Genomic DNA, 25269 nt, shown 5'->3' on the forward strand with positions numbered 1-25269 from the left:
CGTGCAAGTCCCAATTTTCTTTTTTTTCCCCCTGAGACAGAGTCTCACTCTGTCGCCCAGGCTGGAGTGCAGTGGTGTGATCTTGGCTCACTGCAACCTCTGACTCCCTGGTTCAAGCGCTTCTCCAGCCTCAGCCTCCTGAGTAGCTGGGATTACAGGCATGTGCCACCATGCCCAGCTAATTTTTGTATTTTTAGTAGAGACAGGGTTTCACTGTGTTGGCCAGGCTGGTCTCAAACTTCTGACCTTGGCTTCCCAAAGGGCTGGGATTACAGGTGTGAGCCACCACGCCCGGCCCCAATTTTCAAACACATGACAATAAAGCACTTTGCAGACCATCTGGGAAATTCTAAAAGAGTATTAAACAAAAGATTTATGAACATTTAGAAAGGGAAATAAAACTCTTCCAGGAGATACCCGCTAACAATAAGTCACTGCAGAAATGATGGGGCAATGGGGAGAACTCTGTGGATGGGAGGATGATGTAAAAAGGATGATGTAAAATCAATGTGGCATCTGGTGACTTCTCCCAGGACATCCTTGTAGATATGATGGAGAAATGTATATAAAGACACTCTAGTCATGAAGATTCATGATTAAGTGACAAGAATCATGGAATTCCTAAATTTATATCAACCAGAAGTCTCTTTAGTGGATTTGGAACATTAAATGAGGTAGGAGAGTTCATAAGGGAAAACTTGAAATCTGTGATATGAGGACTAGGTAAATAAAACTTCAAGAGTATAGCATTAGAGAAAAGACACAAGGGGACAAACCTGCAAATACCTCAGGGCACCATGTAGAAAGGAGATCTGCATTTTCTATGTGGGCCCTCAAAATAAAGAACAATGGTTGGAAGGTTGAGTTGAGTTACAGCTGACTGAAGATGGCACAGGGCAGTCTTGGGCTAGGGCACTGCTTGGTCAATAGGGCACGCACCCAGGCAGAAGCCATGGCCGTTTGTCAGGGAAGGGTGCTCCACAGGATGACCAGTAAGGACCTGTACTAGATGGTGCTGTAACAGGTTAACTCAAACTTTGTGGTAAAAATCCGGTCCTAAAATCAAGGTGTTGGCAGGGCTGGTTCCTTTTGGAAGCCGCTGGGGAAGAATCTGTTCCCTTGTTTTTTCCAGATTCTAGAGGCTTCCTGTATTCCTTGGCCTGTGGCCTCATTTTCCTATCATTCCTACCTCTGCTTCACCATCACGTCTCCTTCTCTGGCCCCGAGCTTCCTGCCTCCCTTTTAAGAACATCCTTGTGTTTACATTAGGCCCACCTGGATAATTCAGGATAACCCCCTTGTCAAAGGGCTCTTAATTTAATAACACCTGCAAGGTCCTTGTGGCCATGTAATGAAACATCTTTAAAGGTTCCAGGGATCAGGAGGTGGACATCCTTGGGGAGTCACTATTCTGTCTATCACAAGGACCTTTAAAGCCTCAGAGGTTAAGTGAATTCTACATTGGAAGGGCCCAGCTGAAGAGTCCCTGTTCTTATCAGTGGCACGGGCTCTGAGACACATTGTCCCCAAGCCTTAAAATCTAAACCGTAAAAATAATTATTTATAAGTATATTAACAAAGTTGAACATATTGGCTTGAGTGCAAGTTTAATGTAGTTAATTATAAACACTGAACAGATACCAATCTTTTTCAAAAACTCTCATGTTAACCCAACAATTAAATATTAACTTTTTAGTACACCATAAAGTTTATTTCCTTATAAACCACTATTTACAGGCTCCCTTAACCATTTAAATAGAATGACATACATTACCACTTAACCAGGTGGCCAAAAGTCTATGATCACCCTCCCTCAAACTTCCCAGAACTGGTATAGAGCTTCGGGGAAATGTGTAAAATATTGAGGAAAAAGTAATGATGACAATAAAATTATCCAGATCTGTTACCATCTCTTCTTTTTCTTTTTACATTTAACCACTCTCAATTTCTCTTACCTCCAATCACCTGTCTCTAAACCCAACCGTAGGTTATTCTTTCCAATATAACTTTTCATCTATATTTTCTTTAAAATTCAGCCCCAAATGAGACATTAAAAAAAAAAAAAACAACAACCTATGGATTTAGAAAATAATATTTCCTTATATTTCAAGTCTTACCTCTCAAGGAACCATGCTGCTTAAGGTCAGATGTACTGGGCCATGGACCAGTACTAGCCTGTGGCCTGTTAGGGACCAGGCTGCACGGCAAGGGGTGAGCGGCAGGCGAGCGAGTGAGGCTTCATCTGTATTTACAGCTGCTCCCCATCACTCGCATTACTGCCTGAGCTCCGCCTCCTGTCAGATCAGCAGGGGCATTAGATTCTCACAGGAGCATGAACCCTGTTGTGAACTGCGCATGCGAGGGATGTAGCCTGCACACTCCTTATGAGAATCTAATGCCTGACGATCTGTCACCGTCTACCATCACGCCCAGGTGGGACCACGTAGTTGCAAGAAAACAAACTCAGGACTCCCACTAATTCTACATTATGGTGAGTTGTATTTCATTATATAGTACAGTATAATAATAATAGAAATAAAGTGCACACTTAATGTAATGAGCTTGAATCACTCTGAAACCATTTCCCCGCCACCACCCCTGGGTCCATGGAAAAACAGTCTTCAACAAAACTGGTCCATGGTGCCCAAAAGGTTGGGGACCACTGCTATAGATAAAATAAATCCATAAATAACACTTTTGATCAACAGTTTCATCCCCCTCACATATATATATTTTTACCAGAACTCTTACCAAGCAAGACTCACTGAGCAGGAAGACCTGAGGACGGCAAAATGATGAAAGAATGAGTAACTAAAGGGAAAAGGAAATTCCTCCACAAGACTAAGCTGCACATGGAGGAGTGACTAAGTGTCATTCACTGTGGTCCTTCTAACCTGCAGCACAGGGCGTGGCAACTAGTGGGTGTTTAAACACAGAGAAACATGAGCTCCAGATAAGAGGATGGGGTGGTGCCTGCGTTTCTTCCCCACTCTACTCCTAGCACCTGGCATAGTGACTCACACGTGGGGAGCACCTGAGGGTTTGTTGAACAATGACTCTTCTCATTAGCTAAAAATGACAGACACAACATAAGGAGAAAAACTGGGAAGTAAGTAAAGCAGAGAAACAGTAAGTAAGTAAGGTCTTACTTTGCTATCCTTGTCTGGTTTGGTTGCTGAACTGTTCCCACAAGCTGATGAAGCACTGTCAGGAGACGTGGGGAGTCCAGGGAGAACAGTCACTATCCGGCCACTGGGCTCAGCCTCCAGAGAAGCACTGGTGATGCTCTGGGAGGTCAGCGGAGCAGCTGCTGCACAGGCCAGAGGGGCACTGGCTCGACTGATACTGATGGCAGCAGTGTGCGTGGCTGAGCTTGGCATCGGAGGCGCAGGTTGTGGGGAGGCCAGCGAGTGATGGGGCAGGCCCACAGATGCAGGGCCGAGGCCGGTGGCATTCTGTACCTGGATGGGTGTCACTGCTGCCGTGGGGCGCTCCTGGTTGTGCGCTGCAACTAGTAGATGGAAAGAGGGAACAGAGCAAAATTCAACTATCTAATAGATGCTGCTCACCAAAACATGAGTCATTTCACTGCATCAGACCATGATAAAAGGCTGCTACTATATTTATTACAATAAAGATGGGATGGATGGTAGCCTAAAAGCACTTAATCTTAGCTGGATTCCTAGACACTATCTATTGTCCTTCCAGGTCAGTCCTTGAGTCTACTGAGTGCCTGGAAGCTCAGTTCTTTTACTTAGGAGACAGCCCCTCCACAGTGTTAGCCACACTGAGCCAGTTTTTGATGGCATTCTACAGTGTCAAGCCATGTCTCCCTCTAGTTCTTTTCCTATTATTCATTCCCTTTTCTTATTAATCATTTTCCTTCTTTATGTTTTTCTGATAGAGCTCGTAAACCCTTAGTTTACCCCTCATCCCATTAGTTACCTGAGACTCTTGGGAAGGTTTTCAGTGCTACAGAACTACGAAAGCTGCTTAAGATCCCATAGGGTTCAAAGTAGACTTGTGCTTAAGTTAATCAGAAACAATCAGCACACCCGTTAGCAGAGTATCACACAATGTCACATGAATGGTAGTAGTGAGATTTGAAGTCATAAGATTTCAACTATAGAGGTCAAAATTTCAAGTACTATTGACATTCTTAGGATCAGCCTAATTTCTTTCAGATTTTAGATTTACCCATCAGGTTTGAAGTAATATGCAGGACACGCTTAGCCCAAATAAATAGATACAAGGTTCCACTGAGTAGACTGTGCCTAATGTTGTTCATTATTTTAATTACATCTACATTTCTCAACATCTGTTATAAAAGATCTACTATTAGGCAGGTAAGCCTTTTATCCTGGTATGTTCTGTCCTGGGTTCCTCCTTACCTGTCCTCACAGCATTGCGGGCCTGGTTGACTGTCATTTGCCCAGTCATGTGCAACAAGACCTTGGCCTGAGGACTTGTCTGGATGTGAGCTGCCGATACCACAGCCGTGGGGACAACACTGGGACTCCCAGCCACACCATTTCCCTGGAGCTTCTGGGAAGGCCCTCCTGCCGTGGAAGGACTGACCATGGTCACCCCCCGACTAGTCTGGCCAGCTGTAGACATAGGGACTTTAGCTTGGGAAGCATTTGTCACCGCCCTGCCAAAACAGAAACATAAATGGAAAGTCCGATCCATCAGCAAAATGAGGGAAAGAACAATTAAACGCAAGAAAAATGACTCAGAGCTTTAAACACAGAACATTTTAAAAAATGAATGAATTATTTGTATAAAGTTTAAGAATAGAAAATTCAAAGTAACGATGGCTCTGAGACAGAGAAAGGTCTTGAAATATATTCTGAATCACCAGAAACCACACGTCATACTCTGCTCAAGAATATACAGTTACTGCGTTCAGCTTTCCATAACAAGACCAAATATCTCTGCTGACTTTCAAGGCCCTGGATTCTCCCACTTCATCTACAGAGCAAGCTAGGATCATTCCCTGACAATATCCCCATTTCCACATCTTTGCTCCTGTCTCCTGGCTTCCTACTTGCCTCCAGCTCCACATCACACATGTGCCCGTGTACATGCATGCACACATATACACGCACTAGTGGAATGTCCTTTCCGTCTTCTCTTGACATATCGTAATCTCATTTATGTTTCAAGACCCAGCACGAACGCTGTCAGTTCAAGAAGCCTTGCCTCAGATTCAGGTTTAAGATCTTACGATTCTATTGTTTCACGTGGATTTCTTCTTTCATCCTGTTTCTAAACTCCACAATTGTTTATGCTTTGGTCCTTGATTACAAAATGTGGTATGTTATTATTATTACTATTTTTTGAGACAGAGTCTCACTCTGTTGCCCAGGCTGGAGTGGAGTGGCGCAATCTTGGCTTACCCCTCTGTCTCCCAGGTTCAAGTGATTCTCCTGTCTAAGCCCCCCAAGTAGCTAGGAGTACAGGCACGCGCCACCATGCCCTGCTACTTTCTTCTGTTCTTAGTAGAGGTGGGGTTTCACTATGTTGACCAGGCTGGTCTCGAATTCCAGACCTCAGGTGATCCGCCCACCTCACCCTCCCAAAGTGCTGGGATTACAGGTGTAAGCCAATGCACCCGGCCGGTGTATTTATTTTTTAATAAATTCTTTATCAAATACTGCTGACTTGGTAAGTTCCTTGAAGGCAGGGCCAGTGCGACATAACTCTTCTGTATTCATCCTGTATTTGCACATGTACAGGGTTATAGCCAACTTTAAACATCTATTTACTCACTGAATGTAATTAAGCTCAGTGTAGTTTTGTGTAATGTATTTTTTTCATATTCCAAATTCATTTAAATGATAACAATTCTGTATATAGTAACTTTCTACTAAGAAAACACTTCCTTAACTTGAACATCCTTATTATTTACCGTGAATGACAGAATTTACTGTAAGCACATGTTCCTCTAGAGTTAAACAAGCAGAGAGACATTTTTTTTTTTTCCCCTTGAGATGGAGTCTTGCTCTGCCGCCCAGGCTGGACTGAGTGGCGTGATCTCGGTTCACTGCAGCCTCTGCCTCCCAGGTTCAAGTGATTCTTCTGCCTCAACCTCCAAAGTAGCTGGGTCTATAGGCACAGGCCACCAATCCCCGCTAATATTTGTATTTTTTTTTTTTTTTTTTTAGTAGAGATGGGGTTTCACCTTGTTGGTCAGGCCTCAAGTGATCAACTCCTTACCTCAATGATCCGCCTACCTTGGCCTCCAGAAGTGCTGGGATTACAGGTGTGAGCCACTGCACTCGGCTATACAAGCAGAGAGACTTCTAATAACTGGTTTTTGACAAAAATTTTTAATAAAAAGTATTTTATAAAAATGTTTTCCTTCATTCACTTTATTTTTTTTGTTATTTGCCGCATTTCTCTTATCTATTATTATCATTATTTTGCACCAGGGAGGTTCTAGCTGCCATTTTCTGGATGGGATGGATTCTGAATGTAGATTTTAACATACACATAAAACAATGTTTATATTGATTAAAAATTTGCAAGTCAAATTAAAGTTAACATTCTGTCACCATCTGCAACAATAGTGATTTTCATTTGATTAGGCTGCTGGCCAACCTATAAATCAAGGCCAACAGCTGACAAACATGTCAGTTCATTAAGCTGTTTGTTTAAAATCAGGGGGTTTGAGGAATGATTTAATGCAGTTAAACCTGGACTGTATATTAAATGTCCGGTGGTCAAAAACTAGGGCTCCCCCAGTGTTGATTTCATTACAGATCATTTAATTCTATTTCCAAGGCTTCTTCCCTGAGTGACCAAAAGTTGAACTATCTTTACATAAAATGTATAAATTTTTGCATATCTAAAGCTTCTGTTACTCTGTAACAGGGTTTCTCAACCTCAGTGACATTTTAGGCCAGATTATGATTATTTTTTGTGGGAGGCTGTCCTATGTATAGGACGTTTCACTCTTAGCCTCTATCCACTAAAGCCAGTAGCACCCCCAACCTCCAGTTATGACAATCAAAAATATTTCTGGATATGGTCAAATGTTCCCTGGGGAGCAAAACTGCCCTCAGTTGAGAAGGGTCTATGCTATACTTCTGACTATATGATAGAATTCATTGTCACAATTCAGAGGTAATTACCAAGTTAATGAAACAGATAGAAATCTAGAGCACCAGGGTTCAGGTTTGAGCACTTCTTCACCATGTGATCCCAGACAAGCTGTATGATATCTCTGTGCCTCAATGTAACAGCAGCGAAGAATTAAGGTGAATCAGCGTAACGCGTTTATAAAGCTGCCTGCCTGGCATACAGTACGCATTATATAAACACCTAAGTATTAACACTATAGCTTTTCTTTGTATCAACACTACGCCTTTTCTAGTAGAAAAATACTGAAAATGGTGCTGTTGAACCTTTTCACATTAAAGCAAATAACTGAAAACCCGGTACATTTACTGGTAGAAACCTGTAATTTCACATATATGCATGTGAAAAGCAAGCTAAAAATTTTAGAGTTAGAAGGGATTTTAGCAGATGTAGACATGGATTTTTAAAACTTTGGCTATGTAACAGGCAATTGTAATGGGAAAGGAATCTGGATAGGCTGAAAATCATGGAAAAGAACAAAGCTTCTCTGTTTAGAACATAGTAAACAATTTCAAAACCATACCTTGTGACTGGTGCCACATAATTGCCAGGGAAAACCCCTATCTTGCTGGTATGCATGGATGTCCCTTTGAACCAGCCATCCTGGCAGCGCTCAAACACTAAAAACATCTCCCCTTTTCTCAGCTCTAGTTCATCCTCTTTCCGAGGAGTGTATGGATATATAGCAACATACCTAGAATAGAAAATAATATTTGATTTCAGGCTGAGTAACAGACAAATCCCAAGACGCTCAAAACTCTTCCTTGGTACAAAGTGTTGAACATTTTGTACAAATGTAAACTGAAAGTATAATCCTTTAATCTATAAGTAGCATTGACAATTCTCCATTGAAAAACGTTTTGCTGTCTACATTTTAAAAGCAGGCAGAGGCCTTTCTGATTAAGCACCTGTTCCTCCCAGTGTGGAAGTGACTATCCCGCCAAATAGTATTTGCATAGTGTGAAAGAATTAATGCAGTTTCCAAGAGTGCCTAACTTGCTACCAGAGATTATGCACCCACAGGGGAAACTGTGCTCTTCAAATGGCACTTGTTAGGCTTGAGAAGTAGCCCAAATGAGAACATACGGTATGAAACCCCACTGGGAGCACAACATGCTGGCTTCTACACACAAGCTGAACCTAGAGGCTTGAGCTATACCTGCTTTTGTATGCTCAGTTCTAGGGAAAAAGACTAAATTTGAAAAAATCAAGGGAAAACAAAGTCCAGATCAGAAAACGTACAAGACAACCCCAAGACGCAAGGTGACTGTGCCCACCAACACATGGTAACCATGCAGGTAACATTAACCTACAGTTCTTACCAGTGCTCTAAACTGTTGGTGTATAAAATTACACAATGCAGGATCCACAAAGACCTGGCTGTATTCTGCCCTAAATAAACTCTTAACAGGATAAACTTTTCTAGATACTCATTGCTGAGGCCTTAAACTTTTTACATTCATACTCCAACTAGACCTAGATATGATTTGTGCAGAATACCTTTCTGTTATTAGTATTCTTATGCAAGAAATGAAAATAAAGATAAAAAGTTCAAACAGGAGTTGTACAAAAGAGGCAGTTTCATATACATATAATATTATAAAGAAGCAAACAGTGTGTTTCCCTAAACTATGAAAGGCCTTCTTCACTAGTGGGACAGCTACCTGGCAAGCTCATGTATCAGACTCATTTTCTCTCAGCAGTTCCCTAGTCACATGCATGACCAGGTAGAAGTCTGCAGGACACAGACCGCTTGGTGAGCCATAACGCTGTCATCAGCTCACTGTCAGAAAGGTGCTTCTTGACCTCTGAGGTTTGGACTTAGTTTTAAATGAACACATAAGCAGTAATAGACGACACCCTCACTTACACACTGGGGCGAGTCTGAGGCCGTAAGTGTGCAATCTGGTCAGTGGATCCTGCCATGGGCCTTGGTCCCATTCCAGCAGCAGCAGCAGCAGCGGCGGCGCCTGGTGGTGTGGAGGCAAGGACAGTGGCAGCCAGGAGAGGGGGTGGTGGAAGAGGAGGATTCAAAGTCTGGTATAGGAAAAACATAAAGAGAAAGGGAAAAAAGGGAACAAAATACTGATTTACATCTTTCTATGGAAGATGGGAGAGAAAAAGAATCATAAATCCATAGAACAAGACTTTAATGGAATCCACACAGGGCAGAATCATCAGGCTAACTGCTATGAAAGCCTGCCTCTACAAATTCACCTCTTGTTCTCCTTTAAAATCTTAAAGCCATAGCAACCTTTTCAGCAAACAGGTAAGTAATCACCCTTGGGAGGAGGGAAAGAAAAACCAAATGAAACAATTGCATGTAATTTTAAGATTAATAGCATTTTAAAGTATGAACTTGGACAAGGATCCAAATGCCTTTCGAGGGGGGTAGCTATAATGTCACGCTGCTTGCTAGGAATTAATTTGTGATTGTTTCTGTAATCTGAAACTCAAACACAACACACAATTCAGCTGCACTATATCTCAAATCATTCCTTCAGAAGAAAATTTCCTTTGATGCTTGGTCTACAAAAAGCCCAAACAATAGTAAGCCGCAGTCACTGGACCATTGTTGCTACTTTTGCTTATTCTTTTCTTAACTTTGCCAGCTTTTGAAATTTGGTACTATCAAGGCTGGTAACCTTCAACAAGTACACCAGTGAAAAGCTGCTGGTTCCTTTATGGGCACAGCCTAATGGGGTTCTGCCTACAGGATTCCATGCCTTTTGAAAATCAATGGAGCAATTGTTACCTTCTGATCTATAAACCCAGATAATTCTTTAGGGTCTGTATACTGAAACTCCTGGGAAAACAGGCACACAAAGACTGCCTGAACCCCTACCTCGTCCTCTCCAAACGTTTGAACCACTAGATGTAAAAACTAAATCAAAGGAGAACTAAGAAGACTAAAGAATTTACCTAGTTAAGTGTAAATGGCTTCTATACATCAGCATATTAACAAAATAAAGATCCAATGATTTCTAAATATAGCTTATACCAGTCATCTTATTTCTGTTTTTTGGAATAAAAATTTTAATTTCATCACGATTCACTATAATACATCTGGCTGTTAATATACATATACATAGTTTCAGAAACATAATGAACTGAGTGGAAAAAAATTTCAAATTTCTAGACATATGTTACAACTATTCCACACATTATGTTTAATTTTTTGCTAAAGCGACTTTCAACAAAGATTTTTCCCACACTGCAGCTAAAGTGGTTGCAAAACATTTAGTGCAGAAACAAATGAGGTGCAGAGCCACTTACAAAGTGCAAACCAGGAGAAGGCAGAGGTTAGTTTAAAAAGTTGGAACGTCATGAAAATGTGACTCACATTCTCAATTCAAAATATGGCGGCATTAAGATTTGTAATAGCTCCGGAATTTGCAGGTACTGAGGCTTAAAGCCTCCAAAACCTTTAACCAGGAGAAGGGCAAGCATTTATCCTGTGACAAAGCAGAGATGAAGAGAATCCTGGTCACAGCACATGTGACCCGGACAGTTCATGGATAATAATGTATCAGCAGTTTGACAGGTGAGATAATCAGTCTACCCTGTATATAGAGTAATATACAGAGAAACTGTAAAATTACCACTTCACTGATTTCCATTTAAATCTTTCTAAGCTCAATCTCAAAACAGTGTGGCTGTGGAAAGGCAGAAAACTAACGGCATGTGCTCAAACAGAAATTAAAATTGTCTATTACAGCTTAACTTTATTAACACAGAGGCTGTACTAATTTGACCTAAAAAGAAAAAGACAAAAATCACCTATGCACCTGATAAAAACATGTCATCTTTTGTAATATAAATAAAATTTTGTAATAAAATGTAAAATCACTTCTTGTCATGAAATACACTAAGCAAATGTTTCACACACATTACTTTTGCAAAGAGTGAGAGTTAGACATTAAGATATGGCATCAAAGAGGATATCCTGAAGGATCCCAAAGGTTCTGCCTGAGAGAAAAGAGTTCTCTCTCACTTTCTGTGGTTGAAACATAAATGGTTTAATAAAATTGGGCAGATCTTTTCCCAGTGCATGCATGTTTGCATGTGTAAATTTGTGTGTATGTGAGCACACAGATGAAGATCAAGAAACTCTGATTAAAATCAGATTCCTAGATGTTGCTTGCCCCTGTGGGGTTGGTAAAATGATAGGGTTCTGGTGACTCCAGAGCTGTGACAGACTAGGAAATTTTGTGGGTTGCTTTATAAACAACCTAAACCAAAATAATCTGGTGATGTGGAAGTTCAAAAGGTAATCCACTGTGTAATGTGCTTCAGGCGGTTTGCTGTCCTGCAAGACCTGAAATTTCCACAGAGTAAAACCATACGTAGCCTTTCATTCACCCGGAGGTGACCTGGAGTCCTGCTTATTATTTCGTAGTCCAGGCCAGCCCAGGCACCAGAGGCCAAGTATAAAAAACAGCTATGAACCTTCTAGAAAATGATGCAAAATTCACATTTTGTTAACAATATTCTGCTCACTAAAACTAGGACTTAAGAATGGTGTGCTAATGAGAAATGGTCATATTTTGCCATGTCTGGGTTCTTTTCTCCTGACCCAGTAATCTTGAAAGAAGCGACATCACTGAAGGAGCATGGCCTTTGGGGTCAAAAAAACATAGATTCCAATGCTGGCTCAGCCTCTTGGGGCAGTCCTCGACTGCCTTCCTTTGCTAGAGTGAGCACCCAGAGAAGAAGTGTCTTCTCTCTGAGTGGGCAGCATTTCAGAACACTGGCAGGCCACACTGCTAGTAACACTGTGAGTGAAAAGTTCAAGTATATGGGTGTGAACCCTCTCCCTTCTGGCACTCTCCCCTCTGCTTGCCCTTTCATGCAACCCGCCCAGGTAGTGATTAGATCTTAGGATCTGGCTAAAGAGTGGGGAAATGGTCCAGTACGTCTCAAGCTTGGGCCAAGGGCTACAGGCCAGCTTACCAGTAAAGTGCTTTGCATTGGAGCTTTGGACACCAGTTCAATTGAAAATAAAGGGTTCATTTCCTTTCTAATTGTCCCTTATGTGTGCATCTCCCTCACATACCTCCCAGGGTAGAAAAGTGACTGGCAAGATAGATCGAGCCTCTCTGTGTCCCGTGGGCAAATATCATTAATATTCTCCAATCTATCATTATTTCTTTCTAAATGTTTGATTTCTATTCAGCTCATTTCAACCCTACATATCAACATGTCTAAATAGTCCTTGTGTGTACTAAACTCAGATGCATGAATACTGGTTGATGAGGGAATGGTTCAAGCTACCATGTGAAGATGCCTGTTGAAATTGGTTAAACGGTGTTACCAAGTACAGCAGCGTTACCGTCTATATGCATAAATTAAAAATTTATTGTTTCACATTTGATCTACAAGAAACAAGAGAGGTATCTATACCAGTTAGGTGACTGTAAATTCCGTAAAGTCTCTATGTTTCACTACACCAACCTGAGACATGGAGTTAATAATCAGAAATAGTTTATGTAAACTGTCTTTCCCAGTGCCCTGGAGCACAGCAGAAGCTCAATAAATAGAAGCTACTGTTATGATTAATGAGATTGTGAAGTCAGGGACTGTCTCACCCGTCTTTGTATTGGTGGCACCTAGCTTTGCAGCTAGAAGATAACAGATCCTCAATGAGCATTTCATGAATGAAAATACATTACGTGCTTCTATCCCCTTCTTAGAACAATATGACATGGAATAAGAGGTCTCAGTTCCTTCGATGCTAGAATCCTTTCCTGTTGCTGCTATCAAAGTTCTGACCATATCCTACTCTTCATCCTGATTTTTAGAGCTCCTTCCAATTCCAAAGACTCTACTTCTAACTTTCAAACTACCAGGGTTGGCAGCCTCATCCACTTCTTCCAATTCCCTGAATCCACCACCACCAATGCATTCTGCTTAGCCTCCACCATGGCTACATATTGGCTATTCTGAGAATCTGACATCATTCAACTTTGTTTAAATACACACATACAAATGTGTATGTGTATAAATTGTTTATTATTTGTTATTATTTTCATTTTTTTTTTTTTTTTTTTTAGGAACAGCATCTAGTCCTGGCTGGAGTGCAGTGGCACAATCATGGTTTGCAGTGGCACAATCGTGGTTCACTGCAGCCTCGACCTCCTGGGCTCAAGCAATCCTCCTGCCTCAGCCTCCTGAGTAGCTGGGCCTACAGGCATGCACCACCATGCCCAGTTAGTTAAAAAAAATTTTGTTTTGTAGAGGCAGGGTCTATGTTGCCCATGCTGGTCTTGAATTCCTGCCCTAAAGTGATCCTCCTGCCTCAGGCTCCCAAAGTGCTGGGATTATAGGCATGGGCCTTCACACCCAGACTAAAATTTTAAAATCTGGAGTGCAATCTGTTTATAAATTGGCCATGAGTGGCATTTACCTTTATCAACCTGACTACCTTATAATACCCTGCAGCTAAACACCTCTTGGCTGGTCTAGAGGATCGGGGATTATTCAACACTTGTTTTAAAAGTCCTTCTGCCATTATGCAGAAGACACGAGACTAAGATCTTCAACCTCCTCCCCTACAAAGAGATTTTTAAAAAATAACTACTATTAATAGTTTGATGTCTGAATCAGATACACGTAATACTAGTATTGCTCATAATGTTGGATATTTAAAATTTTAACTGTTACATGTGTGAAATGTATGGGACAATGTTTATAACTTTATTCTTCATAAAAGATTTAAAAATTTCAATTCATGAAAAAAAGCATTAGAAATAATTTTCATTTTTTATTCTACTGTGGCATTTATTACCTGTAAATCTACACCAAGAAAAGCCTGCCTTCTTTTCCACCAAGCTGTGTGCCATTGCTGTAATAGTACTCACAGTCTTCGGAACCATTTCAAATTTTAAATAGAATGCTTGACACAATTAATATAAGATGGAGAGGGCGCATGCTACTGAGATTTTCCACTTAAACCTGACATATTAAATCTGAAACATTTCTGCCAACCTTCCAGGGACTCTGAGATCTAGCCATCTCCTGGGATGACAGACAGGTTTGTTTATAATTAGTTTTTCATTAAATGAAATTGGCACAGTAGACATACTGTTTAATCAACCTTCCTCTTGCTTAACATGAAGGTTTTCTTATATAATCCTAAAATAAAATGGTTCAATGTAAATTAATTTTTGTACATCCATGCTCTCTTGTGACCTGTCTGATTGATTTGCCCCAGAGTGAGTCTCCAGCTAAGAGCAACTGGCCATTTACTACGTTGTATAATTTTCAGCCCACAAGGGCTGAAATTCAGCCAGCCTTATGTCTTTTCTCACTCCAGGCTGAATATCCCTTATGTAAATGCTTGTGACCAGAAGTGATTTGGATTTTGAATTTTTTTAGATTTTAAAGTATTTACTTCACCAGTTAAGCATCCCAAATCCAAAAATCTGAAATCCGAAATGCTCCAATGAACCCTTCCTTTGAGCTGCATGTTCGGCTCAAAATGTTTCAGATTTTGGAGCATTTTGGATTTCAGATTTGAGACGCTTAACCTATAACTAAATTTTCTATTATCTGAAAAGTAAGTCTTTTTTTTTTTCCCCCTTAAGAAATCAAGTTAGAATTTTACCATGCAAGGCAGTCATCTGGAAATGAAAACATCAACTCATTGTGTACATGGACCGTGAGTGGAAAGGAGAGGAGAGAGTCTACCCTGGAGATGAGAGGTCATGATGGTTAAGAAACTTGGCTCTGGTCAAATATTCAGGGCTAATAGAATCTCAGGGAAACCACATTTCACTAAAAGTTAACTGAAATTCATCTTCTCCCCAGATGAATCCAGGCATCTTCTCCTTTGCCAAGCAGTTGTACTATCAAGAAAGTTATAATTGTTCAGGAAACATTAAAAACAAAAATAAAGAAACAAACAAAAAACACCTTTAACCTCTAGCTACAACATTATTAACTTCCATTTAAATACAAGAACATGCTTAAATCCAAAAAGTTTTCAAAAGCCTAAGTCAAGTTAGGTAATAACTCTACATTTATTTATATCCCACCTTGTTTCTAAATCAGTTTTCAATTATTTATAGATGTATCAAGACAAAATAAATAAGAAATAGGAAAAAAAAAGCAAATGGAAAATGAGAACAATAAAACTAGCCGGAGCCAACATTTTGACTAATTATGTTGTGGAGTCCTTGCTGGAGGCGCTACAAATCTGGCTGTAAGCACTCTAGCAGAGGGAAATAAAATCTTTACAACATGTATAAAATCCACAACCTAAAAACAAACCGGCTGCCTAGAAGCCTCCCTATTCCTGGTACAGACAGCAAAGAAAATTGTAACAAAGTGAACCAGGCCCAACTTGCCACAGCCCTCAACAGAGGCCAAAAAGGAGATCAGTAATGGTCATCCCTTTCGATGATCTAACTCTGTGAAGTAGATACTTATTTTACAGCTAGGGATACTGAGGCTTAAAGAGGCAGAGCACCTTTTTCATGGTCATGTAACAAATAAATGGCGGAGCTGGGCTTCAAACCCTGGCTGTTTCACCGCAGGCCTGTACCCCCATCATTGGGACACACCGATGGTGTTCTCTGCAACAGCACAACTTATGACTGTCGGCAGGCAGGGTGATGCAATGGTCTACGTACTAGGGCAATCTAATTTAATGACCTTTCCTATCATAATTCAACTCAACACTGGAGCAAATAGAAAATATAAGCCAAAGTTGTGGCTTAGATGAGAGATGTCTCACGACTGCTAGTTCCTTGCTTAACAATTTTAGGAAACAAGGTCTTAAACAACAGTCTTTCTCTACTACTGAAGGCTGCATTTGCCTCTTGTTTTCCTTTTAATTTTCTTTCCAGAGTGACCCTCTTCTTTGTATCTGTATGTCCTGGCTACCCTAATTCTCCCTATTATTTTCCCATTTGGATGTTTTTAAGCAATTAGCCGTTTAGACTCTACCTGTAGGAGGTTATCTTTTCAGAAGGGAAATCAACGTAATCTAAGGGAGGCTTCCAAGACTGCAGGTGCCTTTAGGTAGCCACAGCTACAGACAATGTGGCTACAAGACAAGAAATTAAAGAATGAATCCTTAATGTAGAGATTTGGTATCGATCTGTCATGTGACTCAAAATAAACCATTCACCTTCAGGACCTGTTTCCTTAGTATTTCCATAAATATGTCTTTATAAGAAATAAGCAGGATCTAGAAACTCAAAAGAAATTAAGGTTAAGCTTTAGAAAATCAGGTTGAACTTTAATGAAAATTAGATATATTTTTGGGTTCTTCTAACAGGTTCAGGCTACTGATCCTCCTTGTTAAAAATTTTGCAGGATGCAGGCAAGGGACTTTCTAATGTTTTGTTAAGATTAACAGAGATAATAGATGAAAGATAGAGACCCACCTCACCTAACAAGTAGGAACATACACTGCAGGTGTTAGGAGGTGGAGTGTGCCAGATTAACATCACTAAATACCTAAAAGAGAAACAAAAATGGGAGAAACTATACTCACTCCAAGGGCAGCTTGGTAGGGAACATCTGATGGGAAAGTAAACGAGGGGCCAGTTGTCACTGGGCTGCTTGGGGGTGGGGTCACAATTAACCCGGTGGTACTTATATGAACCTGCCGAGAAAAGAAAAGTTTATTAAAAAGAAGACTATGTTTGATACAACAGAATATACTGGCTAAACCTTAGAAAGGCAAGTCACAGTTAAAAAAAAAAAATCTGTACTTTCTGTTATATGGGGAAGGTAGAATCCCTTTTAGTTTGCTCAACCCAAATTTACCAGTTACCTAATCTGAACCAGGCATTTCACTAGATGCTGGGGAGTGATGTGATAAATACTGGTCACAACAGTGTCTTACCTACAGAATTCAACTGCCGTTGGCTTTCACGATAACACATTGCCTCAGTTTTTATGCCACCATGAATCAAACTGGCCTTCCAATGGTCAGCCTGATGCTCAGCCAGCCTCCTAACAATTTCCCTGAAGAGCCTGTTAAAGTGAGGAGTGGCTGAACACTCACCTGTCTATCAATACGTTAAATCTACGTGCAATTCTTCAGGTATTTTGCTATTTTCAGGATCACTTTTCATGACTTCTACCTTTTGGTGAGGATGCATAATTAAAATGCAGCTGCCTAGACATGCTTAGAGCGGGTAATCACTTATAAAATCTTTAAAGGAACAATGTCAAGCCAAATTAGTTGTTTTCAAAGGTGTCTTATCCATGATACAACCCAAGATTAATTTACTAGAAAGAAATTGAGTTATTTAGGTCATTTCATTGCCTGTGTTAAGTCACTCGATCAATTTCACTCAGGTTGCATAGCAGGTCCAACTGCAGAATGCAGTGGTGTTTCTAGAAGCTACAGAAGTAGGGGGATGGGTTCCCGCACAAATAGGAGTGCTTTTTCCCTCCAGTGTGAATAGAGGCAATGTGATTGGCTGGTACTTCCTTCCCTAAGGAAACAATAACCCACCCAAAATGCTAGGTTTTATAATAAAAATGTAATCCCAAACACAGTTTTCTCAGTTCCCATACATTAAGAAAAAGACCATCAGGACAAACAAAAGCTCTGAGATTAGTTCCCAAAGGACCTAATGGGAACTTTCAGTTTCCCATGGGGGTAGGCCCTACAAAGCCAGGGATAATCAGTATCACGGCATGTAATTTATTTTCACAAATAAATCTATGCTATACATGACTCTGCAATCTTTTAAAATTCATCTGTGTCTATTAGTCTATATATTGATTGAACCTAAAGTTTGAAACTAAGTAGATCCAGGAGGTGGCACTAATAAGACTTTCTCCCCAAACCCTCAGTTTCCTTCTTTTCTTCTTCTCCTTATTTTTTGTATAGACAGGGTCTCACTATGTTGAGCAGGATGGTCTTGAACTCCAAACTCTCATTTTCTATTTTTCCTGTGAACCAAAGTCTATCTCCAACCTATTTCTAATGGGAAGCACACTGGTTTTCCCTTCTAGGATAAAGCCAAATGACCTTTTGCTATTGTATCCAATAACTCTGTATACACACTCCAAGGACATTTGCAAATTGGCACCACACATAAGAGGTCACCTTTCTTCTAAGATACAATGAAGCTCACTTCAAAGTGGACATGAGGCAGGAGAATAGGGTGTGACGGCAGGGAACCTAAGGCTGCTTCACACTGACTTCCCATAACTAAACTGAAAAGAAAACCCTAACTTTCCATGCCTAAGTAACAAATGGACCAAATGCTACTTTGCAAACCTTTTCTGAACTGTGGATGGGAAATTGAAAGTACCTCTGACTGGTTGCTTTTTGTAACCAATCAGCCATTTGCATAGGAGTGTAACCTTGTAACTTCACTTCAGGCTCTGATTGGTTGCTGTCCTCAACCACTGATTGCGGGCCAAGTCTCCATTTGGATAGAAGTGCAACTCTGTTAACTTCACTTTAGCCTCTGATTGGTTGCTTTCCCCAACTACTGATTGTGGGCCACCACTTCATTTACATGTGGTGAATACCAAGTGGCCAATGGGAAACCTCTAGGGAGTATTTGGGCCTGAGAAGCTTCTGTATCCAGGGCCCTTGAGCAGCTGCTCGGGCCGCTCCCACACTGGCGTGTACTTTCATTTTTAACAAATCTCTGCTTTTGTTGCCTCATTCTTTCCTTGTTTTGTGTGTTTTGTCCAATTCTTTGTTCCAAACGCCAAGTACATGGACACCCTCCACTGGTAACAGACATTATTATCAAGGAACCCCTTGGGGCAGGAAAAAAACTTACCAAAATACATATACCCTATCATATCTGAGAAATATATCATTATTGATTGATGTTTCTCTACAAGCCCAGAGTGGGAGACAGAATAATTAGCTGTTAATGACCTTATGGTTTTGGGATAAGTCCCTTCATGTCTCTAGACCCCTGTGAGCAGCTGGACCAGAGGTAACCTAAGGTCTCTGCCATCACAGGCACTTCGGGGAAGCACTGACATGCAGAATCCTGCAAGTACCCCTTCAATAGAGGGCTTTCCTAGCACTGCAGTAAAGGAAGAGACAAAGTCACCAAAGAATGACTAAACGCAGAAGGACAAGAAGTAGAAGTAAACCAGTGAAGGGTGAGCATGTCTAGAATACATGCCCTGAATAGGGACAACCTGAGTTTCTGCTGGGCTTACCCTTTCCTCATGGAACTGCAAAACTTAGTTGTCTCCTCTACAAGAAAGGCTAAGTAAAGGAGGGAAGAGTTGGGGTAAGCAAAAAGGAGTCTGGGGTGAGGGCTTCTTGCTTTCCCTGAGGCCACTGAACACAAAGATGCCATAGAAACACTGAATATTATGAATCACTCCTCTGGAGGCCAAAAAATATGCTAAGTGTGGTCAGAGGAGGAGACAAAACATCTTGGCTGCTTGCACCATCATGTGCTTTTACACATCTCAGTCACGGACACTCACGAACATCCATCTGATCTGGCAACCCACCTGGAAAGCACTGCCTATAAATAAGCTTCCAATTTATGTATTTGAAAGTTCAGCCATCACTCAAGTCACTAAATATAATAGCAAGCAAGCCTTTGGCTCCCTTCTTGTCCCTTTCACCTTTCTGCTGCCAGCAATTTGGACGTGACAGTGACATCTCTAATTGCCATATAGAAACAAAGGCATAAGGACCCACTCACATGGTGTAGACATGAGCTGGAAGGTGCCGAGGTCCCTAATAACTCTGTGATGCTATCACACCAGCACCCAAATGCCTGTATCTAGATCTCACTGGGATGAGATAAAAATGAATACTAACATTTTTAAGCCCCTTACTTTCAATTTTCTAATATATCCAACCAAACTTAATCCTAACTATAATAAAAAATTACAAAAACTAGCCAAGTGTGGTGGCACACACCTTTAATCTCAGCTACTCGGGAGGCCGAGGCAGGAGAATTGCTTGAACCTGGGAGGCAAAGGTTGCAGTGAGCCAAGATTGTGCCATTGTACTCCAGCCTGGGTGACAACAGCAAAACTCCATCTCAAATAAAGAAAAAAAAAGAGGCCGTGCGCGGTGGCTCACGCCGGTAATCCTAGCACTTTGGGAGGCCGAGGTAGGTGGATCACCTTAAGTCAGGACTTCAAGACCAGCCTGGCCAACATGGCGAAACCCCATCTCTACTAAAAATATAAAAACTAGCCGGGTGTGGTGGTGGTGCCTGTAGTCCCAGCTACTCGGGAGGCTGAGGCAGAAGAATTGCTTGAATCCAGGAGATGGAGGTTGCAGTGAGCAGACACAGTGCCACTGCACTCTAGCCTTGGTGACAGAGTGAGACTCCATCTCAAAAAAAAAAAAAAAAAAGTAAAGGAAAGGAAATTGCAGGCAAAGGTTAACATGTATAAGGAAAAGGAAGACAGCAATCAGGTCAATAGCAGGGGACAGATTCAGCAATGAGCCTCAGTGAAATCTACAGCCAGGCCCTTCACTGGGCAGGGGAAAACGAGAATCCTGTTTTAAACGGTCTTACATGAGCCATTTCCCCATATGCACTGATCTCCATGATTGGAAGAGTTTTTGCACGTCACAAATGCTACACATGCTCAATGCTCTATTGGGGACTGGGGTTCCCTCCAATGTACACAATGCCCTAGATAAGTAGTGTTTTCTGTAAACCATGGCTGGAGAAACCAGGCAGCACTTCAAACACCTCCCAGCCTCTTCTAGAAATAACTTCTCCCTGAGGCAACACTCTGCCACTGAAAACAGACCGAACTGGAATATGGAAGGAGGGGTGGAATGGTTGAAGGGGAAACTTCCAACAGAACACAGAAAGAGCCTTGTTTCCTAAGCTACTTGAACCAAAACAAAAATAGCTCTACTTTTATAGTCTTCGTTCCCAGCTCTGGTGTGGTACCGTCAGGCATGTTCACACCTGAATGCTGAGCTCTCTGCAAAAGATGAACATGCTCAGTCTATCTTCTTTTCTCTTTTCATTTTCTCTAATGCCAAAAGATTACTGTCCACTCTTTTAAAGCTAGTCCCATTCTGAGCTGTCACTATTTTTAGCAGAAGCTTGTCTTTTATTTCAAGACAACATCATTGTGCAAATGTTGCTAGGTCCCAAGATAAAAAGCACAGAATCAAAATGATTCAATTTTCTTTTAGTGAGTGGCCATCTTCACTAGCTCCCTCCTTTAGAACCTTACTCAAAAACCTTTAGTTCTGAACCTTTCCGGATTAACCTCACTTTGCCCTTCCTACTCTGATCTATGCTCCATGTCTATTTCTCACACGGGTATGACTAGTTACATGTAAAACGACATGGTTCCCCTCTCTACCCATTTTTCAAGTGACTCATTCATCCAACAAATACATGTTGAGTGCTTTCTGTATGTCTGCCATTTAGAATATAATCAGTGTACAAAACAAAGACCCTTGCCTTCACTGCACTCATGTTCTAGTTGTGCCTGTCTTTATTTCTCAGTAAACGTTTCATGGCCCTACCACCTAAAAACGCCACAAAACAACAATCCCACCATCCCATTCAGAAAGTGAATGCATTTAACTTGAAACACACAGTATAAATCTAAAGGAGCAGGGTCAAATAAATGAGGCTGAGGCTGTGGCTCATACTTATAATCCCAGCACGTTGGGAGGCCCAGGTAGGATGTTCACTTGAGGCCAAGAGTTTGTTACCAGCCTGGGCAACACAGTGAGACCCCATCTCTATTAAAAACAAACAAGCATGAGGCTGAGAAAAAAATGGCAAGGGATATCAAAAACTGTATTTTACATTTTCATTCTGTGGTCCAAAACAGGCACTTACTAGAATGTAAACTTTTTAAGGACCAGGACTGTGTATTTCTTTCTTTTTCTTTAAGGGGACATAATTTCATTTTAATGTTTAAAGAAAAAAAAAAACACACACACCATAGTTTTATGATGGAGTAGAATGTAAAATCTGCATGAATTTTCAAGATGAAACATGAGACTTGAAAAAAAATTTCTTCTGCTTGTGACAGGCAGCTTTGAACTAGGTTCTCTGACCTTTAAGTTGAGGAAAATACAGCCATCACCTAAGTGGATAATGACAGCAGCCCTGTGGCTTGGGCAGGGTTATAATTAGGCCCTTTTTGTAGTGCAGAATTAAAGCCTAACACAGCAAATTGCTATATTTTATATACCATGGTATACACAGTGCCTAGAAGGGTCCAATAGTAAAGTGCTCAATAAATGTTTGCCAAATGAATTAATGAATGCCCCGTCATCCCGTGTATTCTTATAAACCTAAGAATAATGCATGGCTATTTTTTACATACCAGTCCAAAGTCGTAATGAACTAATGAGCTTAAAAAATGTGAGGTCGATTTCTAATTTAAATTAAATGCTTCTTTCTGTCCTTGCTCTTCTTTCTCTATAATTCTGGGAAGCCTAAATATTAAGTTAAGTTACATAGATACAAGTAACTACAAATGTTACAAGTTTGGACCACGGCATCTTAAATCTGGGTGGAGATGAACTTTTAGTTGGCAAGATCTCCCAAAAAAGTACTGTGAGAAAGTTCTCTAAGGCTGAGTGCTTGCTTGGTGAAACTGGTAAGTATTATTTAACTCATCTTGTAAGTTCTGATCTTCCCTTTGAAAATGACGGAGTAGTTAGTTCTGGGTTGATACACTCAAGTTAGCTTTGCCTTCTCCATTTTTCCACCTACAAAATGAAGACAGGTTTTGCTTCCCAAAAAAGCTACTATCTTCAGAAGTTCAAAATAAGTAATGTTTGTCAGCTAGTGAACAAACATGTTTGTGAGTTGATCCTTTTGTGGGTGAGCTCTTTTTATATAACCCTTGTTTGAGGATTTACCTGAGAAGGGGCACTGCAGGAGAGGCCAGACAGCTCGCTGATCCGTGCAGCAGCAGTGGGGTTGCTGGAGCTGATGAGGACAGGGGGGCTGATCTCCATGGAGTGGCGGTTCTGGGATGCCTGGGAGGACTTGTTGGCCATAGTGAGGGAAGTGAAGGAGTGCCGCTTTTTGGTGTTCTTCTTGGTGTCGGAGTGCTTTGGGGCAGTGCTGCTCTGGGCTGCTGCCGAGGAACATTCTCCAGCATCAACTCCTGGCACAGGAGGCTTATCCCATTCTATCAGCTGCTTAGCAGCCGAGTTAAACTGCAAAAGCAACCAACAAACCAACCCAAGAAGTTAAACAATTCCCAAGAATTCCCTGAGGTTTATTTTCAACATGATTTCACCCAAAATTTAAAGTCACTACTTTAACGTTTGCCTATGCAGTGTTTGTTTTTCCCATGTGAGGTATCTTTTCTCTCAATATTGGGACTTCATCGTATCTATATCACAGGTAGATATTAAATCAAGAATAAACAATTCCACTGCAAGACTGAAAGAGTAAAAGACAATTTTATTAAGAATTTCCATAATGTCTGATTTTAAAACTTGCCAATAACAAATGAGAATTTATTTCAGCTCACTGTGAAATTTTCAGAAGAGCAATCAAAGAGGTATAATATTTGTCTGACTGAACACCCTGTTGCATAATAACGGTTGGGTATTTGCTCAAAGCACAACTGAACAACGAAGGGGCAACTTTTGGGTTTGGTAAAAATGAGCAAGACAAAGAATAAAACCATTCCAAATGAACTCATGTACCTCCATGTATATTCACCTCCTGCCTTTCTTTCTGTATTCTGGGAGAACATCACAAAAATCTGGCAGAAATTCTTAATATGTTTTTTGTTACATCATTGTATCAGCTATCATCCTATGTGTACACACTTTAAACCATAACAGGGTAAGACATGAAATTCAAGTCTTGTTGGCAAGCTAACTTCATCTATCTGAAAAGCTCCAGTGTAAATTAAGAGTACCAGGGGTCAAAATCTGTGCACTCCACTGATATTATCAGCAAGAAAGGAAAGAACACAAGCCTTTTGTTTTCCCTAGGGCAAAATAAAACATTTCCGGAAAGCTTCAAGGACAATAAGCAGCATATAACTTACCTAGATAGTACAGTAATGGGAAACATAGCTTAATCTCTCAAAAAAAATTGAGATGCACAATAATAAACTTTTAAAAGGTAACTTAAATATAGTATTAAGGAAAACAGTGATTTTTTTCATCTCAGCATTACACATTGGGCACTTCACAAATGTCTTTATATAAAATAACATCATGTCCTATTTGTCCCACCTAAATTGTTCAGGCTATATCTTCTCATTCTGTTGATAAGGCCACCCTACTACAAGAATGGAAACCCTGTCAGTCAATATTTTATGAAATGAACTTGCTTTGGAACAACTGGTTCCTCACAAAGCTGTGTTAGTTGGAGATCAGCAGTCACTGCTTCTATAGATGATTGCAAATTGACTGACAATTTGTTCCTAAGCCTCCTTGGGGACTCAAATTCAGGTGGCTTGTCTAATCTATAATTAGTAAGATAAATCTTTATCAAACATGACCATATCTCTTCTTCAGACTTTAAGAAGTTTCTCCACGATAATCTTTCGGAAACAATAGGCAGTAATGCCAGAATAACACCTGTCAATACCTGAAGCACCAATGGCAGGAGAAAGGATCATAAAGACTTCTTGTGGTGTGTGTTCAGGGATGAAAATGAGGTGCCAGTAAAGGGTGGCCCTATTAAAAGCATTTTCATAGCAACTGGCCAGGAGATCCAGAATTTACAAATCCCTTATTGGTCTAGCTATCCCACCTTGAGAATAAAAAGCCCAAATGAAGCAAAGTCAAGTTTTATACTATGGTGGGGGTGACCCAAACCTCACTGTAGAGCTCTAATAAACTGCAACGAACCATGGACGGGTAGGGTCCTCTTTCCTGCACAGGCTGGGTGTAAGGAGCCTGGAAACAAAGCAGATTGAAAAGCTACTTCATCTCCTCCATCCCAAACACAACACCCTCATGAAATGAAAGGCCAGCGCACCTGGCAATGCTGGAGAAAAAGGAGCCAGAGAATGTCTTCTTCAACCAGACGTTTATTTAGACACCTAGAAACAAATCTTTGAAGGCACAAACCTAATCAGTGTGCTGGAATCTGACTGATCAACTCAGCACTCCTGTACCAGTGAGTAAGAAGTAGGGGAGGGAGTTAAGAAGACTTTCTTCTCATTGAGGCCAAAAATATGAATAGAGGA

The 25269-nt window shown here is 40.8% G+C and overlaps 1 protein-coding gene across 1 annotated transcript in view; it reads right to left on the reverse strand.

The window, feature by feature from the left end:
* The window catches only part of SH3RF1 (SH3 domain containing ring finger 1), a 178297-nt gene that overhangs the window by 17475 nt on the left and 135553 nt on the right, over positions 1-25269 (reverse strand). Inside the window, exons 5-10 of the mRNA XM_011967797.1 lie at positions 22967-23269; positions 16646-16756; positions 9014-9180; positions 7667-7837; positions 4392-4651; positions 3150-3511 (exon numbers count right to left, since the gene is read on the reverse strand). Coding sequence (XP_011823187.1) covers positions 3150-3511; positions 4392-4651; positions 7667-7837; positions 9014-9180; positions 16646-16756; positions 22967-23269 — 1374 coding nt within the window. The remainder of the gene's footprint in view (positions 1-3149; positions 3512-4391; positions 4652-7666; positions 7838-9013; positions 9181-16645; positions 16757-22966; positions 23270-25269) is intronic.

This window comes from Mandrillus leucophaeus, unplaced genomic scaffold, assembly GCF_000951045.1.
Source record: "Mandrillus leucophaeus isolate KB7577 unplaced genomic scaffold, Mleu.le_1.0 Scaffold81, whole genome shotgun sequence".
Classification (NCBI taxonomy): domain Eukaryota; kingdom Metazoa; phylum Chordata; class Mammalia; order Primates; family Cercopithecidae; genus Mandrillus; species Mandrillus leucophaeus.